This window comes from Pseudorca crassidens, chromosome 5 (assembly GCF_039906515.1).
Source record: "Pseudorca crassidens isolate mPseCra1 chromosome 5, mPseCra1.hap1, whole genome shotgun sequence".
NCBI lineage: Eukaryota > Metazoa > Chordata > Mammalia > Artiodactyla > Delphinidae > Pseudorca > Pseudorca crassidens.
In genome coordinates, this window is record NC_090300.1 from 76,533,062 (window position 1) to 76,551,442 (window position 18,381).

General features: G+C 37.1%; 1 protein-coding gene across 7 annotated transcripts in view; it reads right to left on the reverse strand.

The window, feature by feature from the left end:
- ACAP2 (ArfGAP with coiled-coil, ankyrin repeat and PH domains 2) overlaps positions 1–18,381 on the reverse strand; it is a 164,605-nt gene that overhangs the window by 114,207 nt on the left and 32,017 nt on the right. For 4 of the 7 annotated variants that reach the window (XM_067738483.1, XM_067738480.1, XM_067738481.1 and 1 more), the window contains exon 1: positions 14,026–14,069. The exons of the other annotated variants lie outside the window; for them this stretch is intronic. In XM_067738483.1, coding sequence (XP_067594584.1) covers positions 14,026–14,054 — 29 coding nt within the window. In that variant the 5' untranslated portion in view covers positions 14,055–14,069. Of the gene's footprint in view, positions 1–14,025; positions 14,070–18,381 lie in introns of those variants that run through there. 7 annotated transcript variants of the gene reach the window in all.

Genomic DNA, 18,381 nt, shown 5'->3' on the forward strand with positions numbered 1-18,381 from the left:
ACCACCTAGAGGGGTGGGATAGGGAGGGTGGGAGGGAGGGAGACGCACGAGGGAGGAGATATGGGAACATATGTATACGTATAACTGATTCACTCTGTTATAAAGCAGAAACTAACACACCGTTGTAAAGCAATTATACTCTAATAAAGATGTAAGAAAAAAAGAAAACGATAATGAACATAAGATGAAAATAGTGGGTTGTTTTTTTTTTAAGTTTTTTGTTCAGCTCAACAGTTTGGGGAAAAAATGTATCTTCTGTTCACACATGTATTTTTCTGAGTGAGTTCCATTATATTTCATTTTTAAAGATTGTAATATTATTCTGCCATTTCTCAGAGAAAAAAGAACATTTTTTAAAAGGTAGTTAAAGGGACATATACCTCCTCTCTTCTCAAGTTCTCCCTTGTCAATACACAGTATCCAAAGTAAAACCATTGAGGCCAGAGAAGAGCGTAATTGAAAAGGCAACCAAACCACAGCCCAAGATCCAGATGTAAGTACTAGGTCTAAGTGAATGAATACCACACTCTCAAGTCATTACTCAGGCTTCAAGAACCCTATCAGTCAAAGCTCATCATTAAAAAAAGGGAACACTCTTCAAGTATTATCCAGATCATCCTACATAGAGAATAGCGAGTTGGAGAAGTGGAGAAGTACAGGATCTTCTGTTCCTAGAGTTCCAGACTGTCTCAACAGGGATATAACTTCAATAGTCACTTCCAGAATTTGCTTTGCATAGCAGATAGGAATTATACACAAAGTTATTTTTTTTATCACGTGCAGTGGCAAATATTCACTATTTACAGGAAACTAGTCTAAGGAAATACTAGTAATGTTTTATTTTGATCAGATAGGAAATTATTTTATATTTTTTCTCACAAAAAGTCAATAGAAAGCCATATTTCCATTTCACCCTCCTCTAACAGGCTAAATTTCTTGTCCAGGGAGTTAGCATATGCAAGCCGGTGCATATGCTACTCCTAATTGCAGTAGGAGTTAACTTCATTCTACTGTGCCATAAAAGAAGGTAGTGAAAGAAGGGATGCCCCGTCTATTATGTTGGGATCAATAAGTGACATATGACTGGTTAACAGTCCCTTCCAGTTTTCACAGTACAGGATGTAAAACTAGAATGAAAGCACTAGTCATCTAAAGAAGGGTAAGGTCACTTTCATGAGGAAAAAAAAAAAAACAGGATTAAGGGAAAAAAACTACAGACTTACAGACTATAGAATATTGCCTTCAACTGGGCCCAGAAAAATAAAAGCTAAAGAAGAAAGTATTTCTGTCTTGAAATCACAACAAACTCAGGCAGGTCTACTTAAAAAAAAAAAAAAAATTTTTTAAGTTGACTTTCTATAAAGGCAGTCCAGTCCCAAGAATTCTTATCACTGTAGCAGGCATTGCCATAACAGGAAAATAAAGTAGCTACCATTACTGTTTAGAGGATTAAGAGCATATGTTCAACCAAAGCAGTTAAACCACAATGCTTATTCTATTAGTGGAGTGTCACAGGCGATATAGAGAGAAGAAGCTCTGTAAACTTCATGGTTCATAACAAAGGAAGAGAAGATTTCTATGAGAAAAGGACACTGAGACTGATATTACTGTCAGTATGACCAAGGCTTTCAAATAAGTTGGGACTATCATCAGATTCACAATGAGAGAAAGAAGCAAGATGGCAGGGACATCTAGGGCCAGGCCCAGATACCACTGTCAAAAATTATAATCAGAGACTTGCCATGTTCCCTTTCATGGCTGTTCCCCCATTACCCTTTTTAGAAAATAGAAGTGGTACTAAAGACACAGGTTACCCTCTGCAAATCAGAGCAGGTAGGTAAGGTAACTACATACTGGGCCTTTCCGGGTTCTCTCCATAACATATCAGAGACTGATAGACAAATCACATCTAGAACTTTCCCAGACTCCTCCAGTAACAAAAAAAAAAATCCACTTTAATACATAATTAAAATAATTTTGCATTACCTCTTCTCTGTGTTTTACAATTTGCATGGCACCTTTGTGCATGGTATAGCATGTATTGTATTCAGAGATGAATATAAAATAGTAATATGAAATAAGAAATAGAAAAAATATTAAGAGGAAATGAGCAACAACCCCAGAATCACAGAATCAAATTGGAAGAAACCTTAGCAAATTGCTGAATGTCAGAACTGTTTAATGAAAGTAGAGCAGGGGCTTCCCTGGTGGCACAGTGGTTAAGAATCTGCCTGCCAATGCAGGGGACACGGGTTTGAGCCCTGGTCTGGGAAGATCCCATATGCCACGGAGCAACTGAGCCCATATGCTACAACTACTGAGCCTGCGCTCTAGAGCCCGTGCTCCGCAACAAGAGAAGCCACCTTAACGAGAGGCCTGTGCACCGCAACGAAGAGTAGCCCCCACTCTCTGCAACTAAAATGAAAGCCCGCGCACAGCGACGAAGACCCAACGCAGCCATAAGTAAATAAATAAATAATTTTTTTTTTTTTTTTTTTTTTTGGTGGTATGAGGGCCTCTCACTATTGTGGCCTCTCCCGTTGCAGAGCACAGGCTCCGGACGCGCAGGCTCAGCGGCCATGGCTCACGGGCCTAGCCACTCTGTGGCACGTGGGATCTTCCCAGACCGGGGCACAAACCCGTGTCCCCTGCATCGGCAGGCGGACCCTCAACCACTTGCGCCACCCGGGAAGCCCCAATAAATTTATTTTTAAAAAAAGTAGAGCAGCTGTGTTTAGAAAAGCACTTCACATACTATTTTAGCTCCATTAAAATGCTGCAATTTTACAAGATCTGTAAACAGGATGCAGAAGAATACAAATTTAAGAGCGTAATAAGTAGGCTCAGGGTTTTGAAGACAATGTTCACACTATAAACCATCTTTGGATAGTAAACTTGTGACACTGAAGCCCCTTCTACTCCTCAGTGGAATGAGCACCTCACCACCACCACCACCTCCTCCACAAAGCACCCTATGTTCACTTCGAATAGAGCACCTGGCACTCAAAATAATTCAACTATTGGTCTAGATGTCCAAACTGAGACGCCTTGAGCAAAGACTATGATTCCTTTAGCTATATATCCCTAGTTCAGTTAGTTAACAAGTAAAACACCTGCTTACTGGACAGATGGAAAGATGCAGCATTTAAAACAATTATGTAAGCTGGGGCCCAGGGCCACTTATGACGGTTATACATGCATTGCAGTGTACATGTATTTATGTGTAACTTTCCAATTCCTTTTCCAATTACAATTACAATTCCAGACTTCAGTTATTCCAATCTGCCATAACCTCTCCAGCCTTATACAGGTGTTATTTTAAAAGACTTTAGAAAAAATGAAAGAAAAAAGAACACAAACAATTCCATAAACCTCAAACTCAGATTTACAATGAAACAATGAAAAAGACAGTTCTTTCCACATAAAAGGAGGAGCCTATATACCTTTATTGAACCATTACAATACCTATAATTTCTTTTAAAGTTGAGAGAAATGGGAATTTTTTTCACAATTCTCTAGAATGTAGAGTAATAGAGGATTTGGAAAGTAGCTTAAACTAAAGAGGACTTCCTCATGGAATGGATGTGAAGTATAAGCATATATAAGCACAGGTATGCCAGTGAGCAGATAGATGTATAATCAAAGATGGATTAAAAGTTTTTGGCTAGAGCAGCCAAAAGGATAGAGTTGCAGCCAACTTGAGATGGAGAAGACTATGGGCAGAACTGGTTTGGGTAGAAAAGATCTGGAGTTCAGTTTGGGACTTGACTTTGAAATATTTATTAGATATATAAGCAGTGACATCAAATAGGTGGATGGATATAAGAGTCTGGATTTTAGAGGTCTGGGCTGGGGGTACAAGTTTAGGAATCATGGGCATATCGATAGCATTTACAGCCATGCCACTGGACATTATCAAAAAAAGTGAAGACAGAAAAGAGGATTAAGGACTGAGGTCTGGGACACTCTGATATCAAAGATCAGGAAAAACAAGGGGAACTGGCAAAAGAAACTGAGAAGAAGCAACTAATGAGATAAGAGGAAAAAATGAGAGAGTGTGGTGTAAAAGGGAACTGAAAAATGCATATCAAGAAGGAAGGAGTGACCAACTCTGTCAAAAGCCACTAATAGATCAAATAAGATAAGGGCTGAGAATAAACACCAATTTTATGACAAGTCAAAATGGCTGAAAAACACCTCTAGTCTGGTATTTTGATGAACCAAGGGTGTACTCCTACAGAAGGAATTACTTTAATATCTTAAAACAGACGTTTGGAAATTTTTCCAGGAATATAACGCACCTGAAACTAAAATAAGAAAAAAAAAATTCCCAACTAGAAACTCTGAAAATGCATATTAACAATAAACAAGGAAGACAAGTAGCTAGGTTCCCCTCTACTCTTCTCCATCCTCAATCTCTTCCTAGAAGCTAAAGCTAATTAATTATATGAAAAAGAAACCTTCTTATTCTTTCTCAGGAAGTCCAGGGCAAAAGTTCTATTGCCATCCATAATATTAAACACAATCTAACTCCTACAAATACAAAGACTGCTAACCAAGCTCTAACTCTCCATGAGACAAATTATGGATCAAGATCTGTACTTTCTTTTCTTTCTATAAAGTTGGGATATTTTGCATTCCAATTCTACAGTTCTTTTTGTATAGCTATACTGTTACCCTTTGCTAATAAATTCTCGAAATTAAAAGCTATGCATACCCACAAGATCAATAATTTTAAATTAATTTCATTAACTGCTTACGGATGGGTTATAAATCTGTCCCACAAACTTGCTAATCTTGTCTTCCTGCAGTAAACAAAACTGGAAGTCTAGGTTATCTTTGTTTAAATAATCTAGCAACAGCAGTCTTAAATGCAATCATATTAACTATATTGCTGAAGAGCCAGGAATCTTTATACCTCAGATTTTATCTTCTATCAGCAAGTCCTCATCCTCCTGTTTAACAATCCTATACTCTAAAGGAGATGGTGCAACTTAAGTAAGAGACTGTACAGTTTTGGGTAATATGTGTATCTAAGCTGAGCATTTATTCATATTCTGTAGTTCACCACTAGCTCTACCTAATCCACTGATTTATAATGGCTACAGATACAATGGATGCTTATTAAACACTTGGTTGATCTATTGCATCTTGGTTGCACATTCCTGGTGATACCTAATATTACCAACTAAATAACAGGAAACTAGTCATTCTAAGACATCAAATGACTCAACTCAGAAAACTAAAAATGTACATACTTTCATAAAACTGCTAATGTGACACTTCCAAGTAAGTATAAACTAAGACACCATAGAAGTTCAGTGCATTTCGTGTTTAACACAATTCAAGGGGAAAGAAATACAACTACTTAAATGTTTACAGACTTAATGGCTTGACATAAATCTTACTTGTTCTATGGTTATGACCTGTAGCCTATCTAAATCTGTGTCTAACAACTTGTCTTGTAAAGGAATTCTACTGGAGTCTCAAAATAACTGCTGACAAGTCTATTTTGAATTTGTCTTCATTTATGCCATAAGGAGTGGGATACATGTGTATATGACATACACTAAAAGCTAGAAATATAAAGATGCCAGTTAAGAAAGTCTCCTGGAATAATGGGAAGCACACTTATCTCTGACCAAATAACAAGCATGTCAAAATACAGACTCCTAGAGCTCTATCCCACTCACTCTGACATAACCTTAACCTGCACAGTTGAGGTATGTGTAATTTTAATAAGCTCCCAGGTGACTCTGATGCAGTCAGTCACAGGAAGTCACTACCTTCAAGGGCAAAAATAAAAATATATTGTAACACATAAACTTTTTCTTGTAAAACACATAATATTTTAAAATAAAAAGAAATCACAGGTACATTAGTGCATTGGGAATAGAAATCACCCTTGGCTTTAACATTCTACTGACTACCTTAAACTATTATTACTGTTTCCCCAAAGAAGATAAGATTGCCAACAAACACATGAAAGAATGCTCAACATCACTAATCATTAGAGAAATGCAAATCAAAACCACAATAAGGTATCACCTCCCACCGGCCAGAATGGCCATCATCAAAAAATCTACAAACAATAAATGCTGGAGAGGGTGTGGAGAAAAGGGAACCCTCTTGCACTGTTGGTAGAAATGTAAATTGATACAGCCACTATGGAGAACAGTATAGAGGTTCCTTAAAAACCTAAAATTAGAACTACCATATGACCCAGCAATCCCACTACTGGGCATATACCCTGAGAAAACCATAATTCAAAAAGAGTCATGTACCACAATGTTCACTGTGGCACTATTTACAATAGCCAGGACATGGAAGCAACCTAAGTGTCCATAGACAGATGAATGGATAAAGAAGATGTGGCACATATATACAATGGAATATTACTCAGCCATAAAAAGAAACAAAGTTGAGTTATTTGTAGTGAGGTGGATGGACCTAGAGTCTGTCATACAGAGTGAAGTAAGTCAGAAAAACAAATATCGTATGCTAACACATATATATGGAATCTAAAAGAAAAAAAAATGGTTCTGAAGAACCTAGGGGCAGGACAGGAATAAAGACGTAGACAATGGACCTCAGGACACGGGGAGGGGATAGGGTAAGCTGGGGTGAAGTGAGGGAGTGGCATGGACATATATACACTACCAAACATAAACTAGATAGCTAGTGGGAAGCAGCCACATAGCACAGGGAGATCAGCTTGGTGCTTTGTGACCACCTGGAGGGGTGGGATAGGGAGGGTGGGAGGGAGACACAAGAGGGAGGGGATATGGGGATATATGTATACGTATAGGAGATTCACTTTGTTATACAGCAGAAACTAACACAACATTGTAAAGCAATTATACTCCAATAAAGATGTTAAAAAAAAACAACAACCGGGCTTCCCTGGTGGCGCAGTGGTTGAGAGTCCGCCTGCCGATGCAGGGGACACGGGTTCGTGCCCCGGTCCGGGAGGATCCCACGTGCCGCGGAGCGGCTGGGCACGTGAGCCACGGCCACTGAGCCTGCGCGTCCGGGGCCTGTGTTTCGCAACGGGAGAGGCCACAACAGTGAGAGGCCCGCATACCGCAAAAAAAAAAAAAAAAAAAAAAGCAACAACCTATTATTAGTGTTTCCAAGAATGCTGAAGAAAAGCAAAGTGTGTTTCTTAGGGAAACAACACTAAAGTTGTATTTATTGTATGGATATGTGGCTTTGTTATATTCTGATGAAGATATATTATTTAAACCTACAGGAATAGAACCACACTCCTAAAAGGGACAAGGGCTCCCCTGAAGGAGAAAGTCATTCCCTTCATGTCAATTGTTAAGGTAGCATCCATCATCTGGATAAAGACTAGGAGAAAATACTGCAGTGTCCATCAACAAATGAATGGATAAGCAAAATGTGGTATGTACATACAATAGAATATTATCCAGCTTTGAAAAGGAAGGAAATTCTGACCTATGCTACAACATGGATGAAACTTGGGGACATTATGCTAAGTGAAATAAGCTAGTCACAAAAAGATAAATATTGTATGATTCCACTTATATGAGATTCTTAGTCAAAATCATAGAGACAGACCGTAAAATGGTGGTTTCCAGGGACTAAGGGTAGGAGGAAATGGGGAGTTATTACATAATGGGTACAGAGTCTCATTTTGGGGAGGTGAAAAGAGTTCTGGAGATGAACAGTGATAATAGTCGCACAATAATATAAATGTACTTCATACCACTGACATGTACACTTAAAAATGGTTAAGACAGTACATTTTATATGTATTTTACCACCATAAAAAATTGGAAAATAAAATAATTTCTTCACATCAAAAGACATATGCATTTTACTTAATTCTTTCCTTGATAATCTCTAACCTGTAGTCTTTTGCCTGTGACTGGCATATTCCTAGTACTAACCAATTTCAAATTTCTAGGTCAAACCATCAAGAAATTTACAGATAATTAACATAACTATGTTGCATTTAAACTCATATTGCATGGCAAAATTTGTTTTAAAGCTGGGTCTTGATGATGGTAAAGGATTACATCACATACTACACAGACCCACTGACCAACCACTCAAAAATCTATAGTTGGCTTAAAAATAAGAATTAGCATACTCGATTAAGGTAGCATAACTTGTTGCTCAGAATATGAAATTTGAAATTCTGAGTAGTAGTACTAAGCAGAGATTTAAGCCCTTTTGAGGTGTGAGAAGTCTTTGTAAAATCAATCTTGGGGATAATAACAAATTAAGGCCATAACAACTACCTCTGAAATAAGCAGTAATTTTTTTAAGCTTTGCATACTAAAATATAAGTAAGTTTTTCATTCATTCAACAAATATTTCTTTAGTATTTATTGGATGCCAGACACTATACAAGGGACTTAGAATACAGTAGAAAATAAAATAAATCTCTGTTCTCATGGAACAGGTTATGACAATCAATAAAGAAATCTAAGTGGGTTTAAGACTATCAATAAATATGTACACATATTGTATCAGGTAGTATAAGCACTTTTTAAAAAGGCGGGATAAGAGGATACAGAGTGATGGAAGGGGATTCAATTTTAAATATTTAAGAAAAAATATTAATGGCTGAAATATACTAAGGAATGGAAAGAAATTGTTTCAACAATATAAGCAGTGAAGAAAATAGTTGAATAAATGTGATTTTTATTATATTCCATAGAGGGGAGTTCTACATAAATTTAGACCTTAAAGCACTCAACCTTGTTCTTTTTGTAACTAGTTTTAGTTGGAAGTATTTATTGATTTAAAATTTTATTGATTCTGCCTTATTTTATTTGGTGGGTTACATCACAACCAAGATTTCTTATCTTAGGACACTAATCAATTAATTAAAAAATTATAGTCCACAAACAAAAGTGCCTGATGTTTATTTAAAAGTAAATATTGCTTAGGAGAATAAAATGACAGATCATAGGCTGGGAGAAAATATTTGCAAAATACATATCTGATAAAAGACTGCTATTCAAAATATACAAAGAACTCTTAAAACTCAACAATAAGCAAACAAACAACCCAATTAAAAAAATAGGCCCAAGATCTGGACACCTCACTAAAAAAGATATACAGGTGGCATATAAACATATGAAAAGATGCACCACATCATAAGTGATCAGAGAAATACAAATTAAAAACACAATGGGGGGGTAGGGGATTAAGAGATACAAACTACTACGTGTAAAATAAATAAGCTATAAGGATATACTGTACAGCACAGGGAATATAGCTAATATTTTATAATAACTATAAATAGACTATAACCTTTAAAAATCCTGAATCACTATGCTGTACACTTGAAACATATAATGTTGTAAATCAATTATACCTCTATTAATTAATTAATTTTAAAAAACAACAAGATACCACTACACACCTATTAGAATGGCCAAACTCCAGAATACTGACACCACCAAATGCTGGTGAGAAGGTGGAGCAACAGGAACTCTCATTCATTGCTCCTGGGAATGCAAATGGCACAGCCACTTTGGAAGACAGTTTCAGGGTTTCTAATAAAACTAAACATACTCTTATAATACATACCATACAATCCAGCAATTGTGCTCCCTGGTATTTACCCAAATGAGTGGAAACCTTTTGCCCACACAAAAACCTGCACATACATCTATATAGCAGCTTTATTCACGATTGCCAAAACTCGGAAGCAACCAAGAAGTCCTTCAGTAGGTGAATGGATAAATAACCTGTAGTACCTCCAGATAGTGGAACATTATTCAGTGCTTAAAAAAAAAAAGGAATGAGCTATCAAGCCATGAAAAGACATAGAAGAAACTTAAATGCATATTACTAAGTGAAAGAAGCCAATGTGAAAAGGCTACATACGGTATGATTTCAACTATATGATATTCTGGAAAAGGCAAAACTATGGAGACATTAAAAAGATCAGTGGTTGACAGGGGTCAAGGGGATGGAGAGATGAATCAGCAGAGCACAAAGGATACTTAGGGCAGTAAAACTATTCTGTATGTCACTACAATGGTGAGTGAATGTCTTTACTCACGTGTCAAAACCCACAGGATGTACAACACTACCAGCGAACCCTAATGTAAACTACAGGGTTTGGGTGATAATGATGTGTCGATGTAGGTTTCTTGATTGTGACAAAGGTACCCTGGTGCCTCATGTAGACAGTGGGGGGAGGCTGTAAGTATGTGGGGACGAAGGGACATGGGAATTCTCTTTACCTTCTGCTCAAGTTTGCTGTGAACCTAAAACTGCTCTAAAAAATAAAGTCTATTAAAAAATACATTTGCATATGTCTGTATCATCAGTTTATAACTGTAAAATATTTTCAAATGTATAATTATTCGATACCATTGATTTGATAAATTCTCTATGTATAAAAGATAAAAATAACTTTCTTTTAAAAAATAAGATATGTATATATTCAAAATAAGCAGTAAATTTTAAAAGTCTCAAGTCACAGAAGGTGAAGTTTTAGGGTGAAAAAATAAACAACATTAAAAAGTGAAGAGAAACCACAATCATTCCACAAATCAGAAAGAAAAGGACAAACTCACCAATAGAAAGTAGGGGGAAAATATGAATAGGCAATTTGTAGAAGAGAAATCATGAGTGGACAATTAACATGAAAAGATGCTCAACTTCATGGGCAATTAAGAAACAAATTTAAAATCACAAGACACCATTTCACACTCCTCAGATTGGCAAAAACTTTAAAGTCTGACAATACCTAACATAGGAGAGGATATGAAACATACAGTCTCACACATAGCTAGTGGGAGTGTACACAGATATAACCTATTCATAAAGCAATCTGTCAACATCTGGTAAAATTAAAGATGTATATGCCCTTCTACCTGGCAGTTCCACTCCCTAGCTCTCACACATGTGCAGAGACATGCACACAAGCTTCATAGTAACACTAACTATGAACACAGTAGCACTAAGAAAAATAGGAAACAAATGTCCATCCACAGAAGAAGAGATAAATACAATGAAGTATTTTCTTACAATGGATTTTAAAATACCATGAAAACTGTGAAAATAAATAAACTAAAAGAATAAGAATCAATTAGGTTGAATCTCACCAATTATAACACAGGAAGTAAAAACATGACCAACAAAACACTTTCAGGTAGCCTGTTATTTGGCAAGCAACTCTTTGAGCATAAGCATTGGCTGTCATAAAATACAAAAGGAAATTATCCCAACTTATAAACCCAATTTACCCTCAAGGAAATGAATATCAAGATCTCAAATATTTATATCCAGCCCATTACCTCTCTCAGAGCTTCAGACTGCCTACTGAACATCTCTGCCTGAATGAGCCACGCTAACTAAAAAACTGGGCATTATCTTCTTCACCAAACCTGCTGTTCTCTAGCTCAGTGATTAGCAACGAACAGTATTTGCACAGTTGATCAAGACATAACTCTGGACCATCATCCTGGCCTCCTTCCTCCCCATCCCTCATATGCAAGCAAACACGTCCTATCATTCTACCTCCTAAATACTTTGATGCTATCCCACTAACTACCCGGAGCAAACCATCATTTCCTCTCATCTGAACTGCAGCAACCACCTTCTAAAGGACTCTCTTGCTCCAGTGAAGTTAATCATATCAACACACTGCAATCAAAATGTTCTTTAACAAGCAAAAATATGATCAAGATACATCAACCTCCTACTTAACATTTTCAATGGCTCTCCACTATCCTCAGGTTAAAATCCTTAATGGACTCAAAAGGCCCATGATCTGGCCCTTATTTATGCCTCCATCCTCACCACTGTACACTCTCACTTACTTTCGGGCCATTCCACACGCAGTTCTCTGCCAGAAGCCCTTCTCCTTAAACTTCTTCACCTCAGTAATTCCCAATTTGTTCTTCATCTGTCAGCTTAAACATTCCCTATTTTAGGAAGCGTTACTTGCCCATGCAAGACAGAGATCTTTCTTATCTGCCCCCAGGATTTAATTCAATTGTATCACTTAACACACTGTAAGTTAAGTGTCCATTTGCTCCCAGAGACAGAGACTGAGTCTTTTCACCAAAGCTCCAGAACCTAGTTTAGAGGATTAACAGGTTGAACTTCCTTTAAAAAGCAAGAAACCTGCAATTTCTTGCCATTTGCAATTAACTTGCTCTTGGGTGGTTGCTCAGTCTGCTTGAAACCCATACTGAAGATTATTGTTTTTAATAATTTCTGGGCTTCCCTGGTGGTGCAGTGGTTAAGAATCTGCCTGCCAACGCAGGGGACATGGGTTCGATCCCCGGTCCAGGAAGATCCCACATGCCGTGGAGCAACTAAGTCTGAATGCCACAACTACTGAAGCCCACGTGCCTAGAGCCTGTGCTCCGCAACGAGAAGCCACTGCGATGAGAAGACTGCACACCACAACAAAGAGTAGCCCCTGCTCGCCACAACTAGAGAAAGCCTGCGCACAGCAACAAAGACCCAACGCAGCCAAAAATAAATAATTTTAAAAATAATAATTTCTCAACAATCAAAGAAATAAATAAGATGTTCAGATAAGAACATTCATTCTATAAAAGTGTTTTGTAGGGAATATTCCCAGATAAATAAATAACTGAACACACACACGGCTATTCAAAATACTGAGATATTATATAACACAGAGATACTTGGAAAAGACTATTAAGTGAAAAAAGCTTAAAGTGGAATTGCAGAAACAAATGTTTTATGAGTATGAATATTTTAAAGGTTTTTTTTCTTACACAGTGATACACAGCCTCCCACAAAGGTTGACCATTTACACTCCCACCAACTATATATGAGTAAACCCAAATCTTTGTCAATTGAAATATCTTAAATAATGGCAACTTAATATGGATTTATTGCCATTTATTTAATGCAAAAAATGAATAACTTTTAGGTTTACTAGCCATCTGCATTCTATTTTTTAATTGCCTATTTATGATATTAGCCTATTTTCTTTTTTTAACCATTTTTTTAATTGAAGTACAGTTAATTTACAATGTTGTATTCGTTTCAGGTGTACAGCAAAGTGATTCAGTTATGCATACATATATACATACATATATATGTATTCTTTTCAGATTCTTTTCCATTATTACAAGATATTGAATATAGCTCCCTGTGCTATACAGCAGGTCCTTGTTGTTTATCTATTTTATATATAGTAGTGTATATATGTTAATCCCAAACTCCTAAATTATCTCCCCCACCCCCTTTCCCCTTTGGTAACCATAAGTTTGTTTTCTACGTCTGTGAGCCTATTTCTGTTTTGTAAGTCCATTTGTTTCACTTTTTTTAGATTCCACATATAAGTAGTATCATACGATATTTGTCTTTGACTTACTTCACTTAATATGATAATCTTTAGGTCCATCCATGTTGCTGCAAATCGCATTATTTCATTCTTTTTTTATGGCTGAGTAGGTATTAGCCTATTTTCTACTGAGTCAGGTTTGCAATTAAAAAATATTTAAACAGTTTTACTGAGATATAATTCAAATACTATAATCACTTAAAATATACAATTCAATCTTTTTTAGTACATTCACAGAGTTGTGCACCCATCACCACTAATTTTAGAACATTTTCATCACCCCCAAAAGAAATCCAATGCCCATTAGCTAGTCACTTCCCATTCCCACTTCCCCTGCTCCCAGCCCTAGGCAACCACTAATCTACTTTCTACCTCCACAGGTTGGCCTATTCTGGACATTTCATATAAATGGAACTGCAAAAAAAATTTTTCCCAGTACAATACTTTGGATTTATTTAAATGGATTTTGATAAGAGGACAGGGAAGAATTATTACATTAGACTCTATGTTTATGGATAAGTTGATACAGACATTTTCAGATATCCAAGCTAGGTGTTATGTTTCTGACTTTTAGATGGAGACTTCTTGTATTTCCAACCAAACACATTCTTGAATGTAGATATTCATTTGTATCAAGTCTTATCTAAATAGAATACAGATCAGCAGAGGCATTCCTATGATCCAGTAGAAATATACTCAACTCAGGAACAGCCACAGAGAAGAGATGCATAGGGTAAGGTATGTGGGAAGGGGCACGGAGCTTCCATGCTGAGTGTGCCACTCTCCGCCAAAACACCACATGTTCACCAACCCAGTAGCTCCTGCAAGACATTTCTAAGAACTTTCTAAATATATAGGATTTGACACTTCTTTCACACATTCCAAATATTTTTCCATCTATGGAGGGGAAGTTAATATTTTTATATAGTCAAATCTATTTTAAGGCTTTTGCCTTTTGTGTCATGCTTAGAAAGACTGTCCTGATCACAAGTTAATATATAATCTCATCTATACTATCCATTACTATATTCAAGGCTTCAATTTTAACATCCAAATCATTACTCCACCTAAAATTTATTCTGGAGAAGTGTAAGTATCCTACCTTGTTTTTTGCCAAGTAGTGAGCCAGTAGTCCCTCTTTATTTCTCAAGTAACTATTTTCGATTGATTTGAAATATCACCTTAATCATACTCTAAACTCATATACATTTGAGTCTGTCTCAGAACTTTTAAAAATTCTGTTCCTTTCATCTGTCAGATCTGAGCTCAATACAACACTATTTTAATCTTGGTATTCCAATAATACATTTTAAAATCTGATGCGGGGAGGGCTTCCCTGGTGGCACACTGGTTGAGAGTTCGCTTGCCGATGCAGGGGACACGGGTTCGTGCCCCGGTCTGGGAAGATCCCACATGCCGCGGAGCGGCTGGGCCCGTGAGCCATGGCCGCTGAGCCCGCGCGCCCGGAGCCTGTGCTCTGCAACGGGAGAGGCCACAACAGTGAGAGGCCCGCATACCGCAAAAAAAAAAAAAAAAAAATCTGATGGGGGACATCATTGTCTTGGCTAGTCTCGCACATTTGTTCTTGCATTTAAATTTAGAGATTTAAATTTATAAATTAATTTAGGAAAAATTTACACTTTACAATGTTGAGTCTTCAAGCAAGAGACATGATTCCTTAGTCATATTTTCCCTTTTTGTCATCAAGTTTTTAGTTGTTGTATAGTTATAAAGTCCCACATATTTTTGTTGACTTCACTTCTATTCATTTTATGTATTTTTTCACTAACTTAAAGGAGATTTCCCTGAACATGTCTTTATTTCTATCTGCTTACTTGGTATACAGGAAAGTTACTAACTTTTATGTATAAACATGTTCAAAATCATTTTTGAATTGTTTTATTCATTTTCATTGTATCTGCCTTATACTTAATCAGACCTAAACATTATAAGCTGAAAAAGGACTATGGGAATATGATCAGAAAACGAATGAGATTCAGAGTAACATTCACACATGACTCCAGAGACTGTTTTATAAAGTATATTACCTATCCATTCCTTTAAAGGAGAGCAGTGTGCATTGTTTTGCACGTTACTTTTTTCAAGGGGGTATTCTGACTACATTCAACAAGCTAAATTTCTCAAGGAAGACCAGAGACATTTCCAAATAAACAGCAGAAAGAATTATACAGCCATGAACTTGGGAGACCATGGATGGAAGTAAAAGGAAAAGAACCCTGTTCTACTCAGAATCCATCTGACATAGCTTTCAATCTAAAAATGTGATTTACTACCTAACTTTGAAATACTAGATGTGTCTCACAAACTAACATATGTTTGTTTTCCCAGGGTGGAGGAAAAAAAACTTACTGTCATGCCATAGAAATGTATCCTTGTTTAAGAGGAATCTCACTGGGACTTCCCTGGTGGCACAGTGGTTAAGAATCCACCTGCCAATGCAGGGGACACAGGTTCGAGCCTTGGTCCGGGAAGATCCCACATGCCGCAGAGCAACTAAGCCCGTACACCACAACTACTGAGCCTGCACTCTAGAGCCCGCAAGCCACAACTACTGAGCCCACGTACCACAACTACTGAAGCTCGCACGCCCAGAGCCTGTGCTCCGTAACAAGAGAAGCCACCGCAATGAGAAGCCCGCGCACTGCTATGAAGAGTAGCCCCCACTCGCTGCAACTAGAGAAAGTGCGCGCACAGCAACAAAGACCCAACGCAGCCAAAAATAAATAAATATACATAAATTCATTAAAAAAAGAGAAATCTCACTAAGTCTAGAATAAATTATGATAGAAAATGATAAAAATCTTTTTAGTGGTGAGCCATCTTGAATGATTTTTGTGTTAGACTTAATTTGGGATGAAGAGGGTAACTATGTTGCTTTTCCCTCTCTCAGTCATTTGATTACTCTTGCAGAGACTCAGCATCAAAATAAAAGACCTCTTAATTATGTTGATCACAATAAACCTTACTACACTAATGGTTTCCCTGTGATTAAGACTTAAAGGCTAACTTAAGCAGGCAGGGCAAAAAGACAGCATCTCTTCCTATTGTTTTTCTTCCTATTTACTCTGACAACATTCTTGTATGTCTTAAATGTTTCACTTAATTTCCAGAATCAGGTCTATGTCAACAGGAACTTTCATGAGGACAGATTACCTCTTAACACAGGCAGTTTACCAAAAAACTCCTTTCTTCATTATTCAAATTAGACTTTGCAGCCCATACAGTTAAAACAAAAAAAGAACAGGGAAAAACATATACAAAATTAAGCAATTAGCCTGGGGTTTGAGTAAAGTTATTGGTACTATGGTCATTTCTGATCAATCTATTACTTTGATAACTCCCCACTGCATAACATAGAGAATAAAAACATCTAATAAATGAGACTTTTAATAAATGTAACCCATTCCCACATTACCTATTACTCTAGCAGCAGTTATTCCATCTGTCAGGTCTGGGCTCATTACATAAACCAATTACGGGAGGCAGGGGTGGGGGGGTACCCATTCCTCAGCAGAAAATCTGCAAACTTGTAGTACCCAGGAAACAGAATGGAGTTGGTACAGACTGTGTTCTAATCCTCACTGTCATTAATTTGCTATGTTATACTGGCCAATCACTTCAAATCTGACTTATTCGTTACCTATAAAACTCCAAATATTATCACTTATCCTACCTTCCCAAAGGAGCTTTGAGAACCCTAAAATCTCTGAGTCAGGGGCTATCAAAGATAACCCATTTTAATTGTTCCATTTCAAAAATACAGAAAACAAATCAACTGCACTGAAGTATTTGAAAGGAAATAAATACAAAAGAATAAAACACTAGATAAATATAGAGAATGAGTATTACAAAGAATAAATTCGACAGAAATTTAGAAAAGATGGAAGTCAGTGAGGGAATGATGAGATGACTGTTTTGGGAGAGCAGTAAGAGCATGTTTCTTTCCTTCCCTAAAGTTTACAAACATTAATAAAAAGAAAACTATTATTATAGGAAACTCCACCTACTATGAAACTAGGGAATGGCTACAATTCCATACCACAGATAAGAATATAGGTCCAATACCATGAAATAAGGACAAAATGAAAAGTGGAGCTCCCACAATTTCACTAATCTTAAGCTAAGTACAGACACGTCCTATTAACAGCATATAACACGATACCAAATAAACACCTGTCAGTTCTTAGCTGAGCCTCCAAGGTACTACCTGCCAACTACTTACTTCCACTATCCAAAATGAAGGGCTACCCCATGAAAGAAGTGGCCAAAAAAAAAGGGCAATTTTATAATACCTTAGCTAATCACCCACCTCCAACTATTTTTAAAAAGGGTGGAGGTGGGGAGGATCTGGAGAGATCTAAAGAGAAGATGGAAACTGGGGAGAAGAGATTTTCTTTAGAGTGAGTTGTCAATAACACTCTCAAATGAATGGGAGTGGACTAGTGTTTTACCCTCACCTCTCACCTAGTAAGGAGGGCTTCAAGGATACCACTCTGAAAACTTGGTATCTGTCTTTTGGAGTTTAGGGACTCTGTGGACTGGTTTTATCTGACTTCTACCTGAGAAATCTAAAGACTAGCAGTTGATTAGAGTGACCCACAGCAGCAGAGCAGAAGACTAGAATTACAAAGTAGCTGCACTGTCACTGCTAATAGGCCAAGGAGTGTTTCGCATGTAAAAAAATATGAACCACTTGAGAGCTGTCTTGGACTTTATATCCTGGAATGAGGAAACTTCTGCAGAGGCTGAACTGTACCACCAGATGCCAATGGACAGAAATACTGTAAACAACCTGCCTAACAAGAAGCATTGGCCTATGACAAGAGAAAAGCAGTTAGAGATCCACATTGATGGATTAGGGAGTAATAGTAATAGCATTCTCTAGGCTGGTTTTGTTTTTAAACAGATTTACTGAGGTACAATTGACAGTGCATATATATAAAGTGTACAATTTGATACATACATACACACACACACACACGAAGCCAACACCAAAATCAAGATAATAAACACATCCATCACCCTGAAAATTTCCT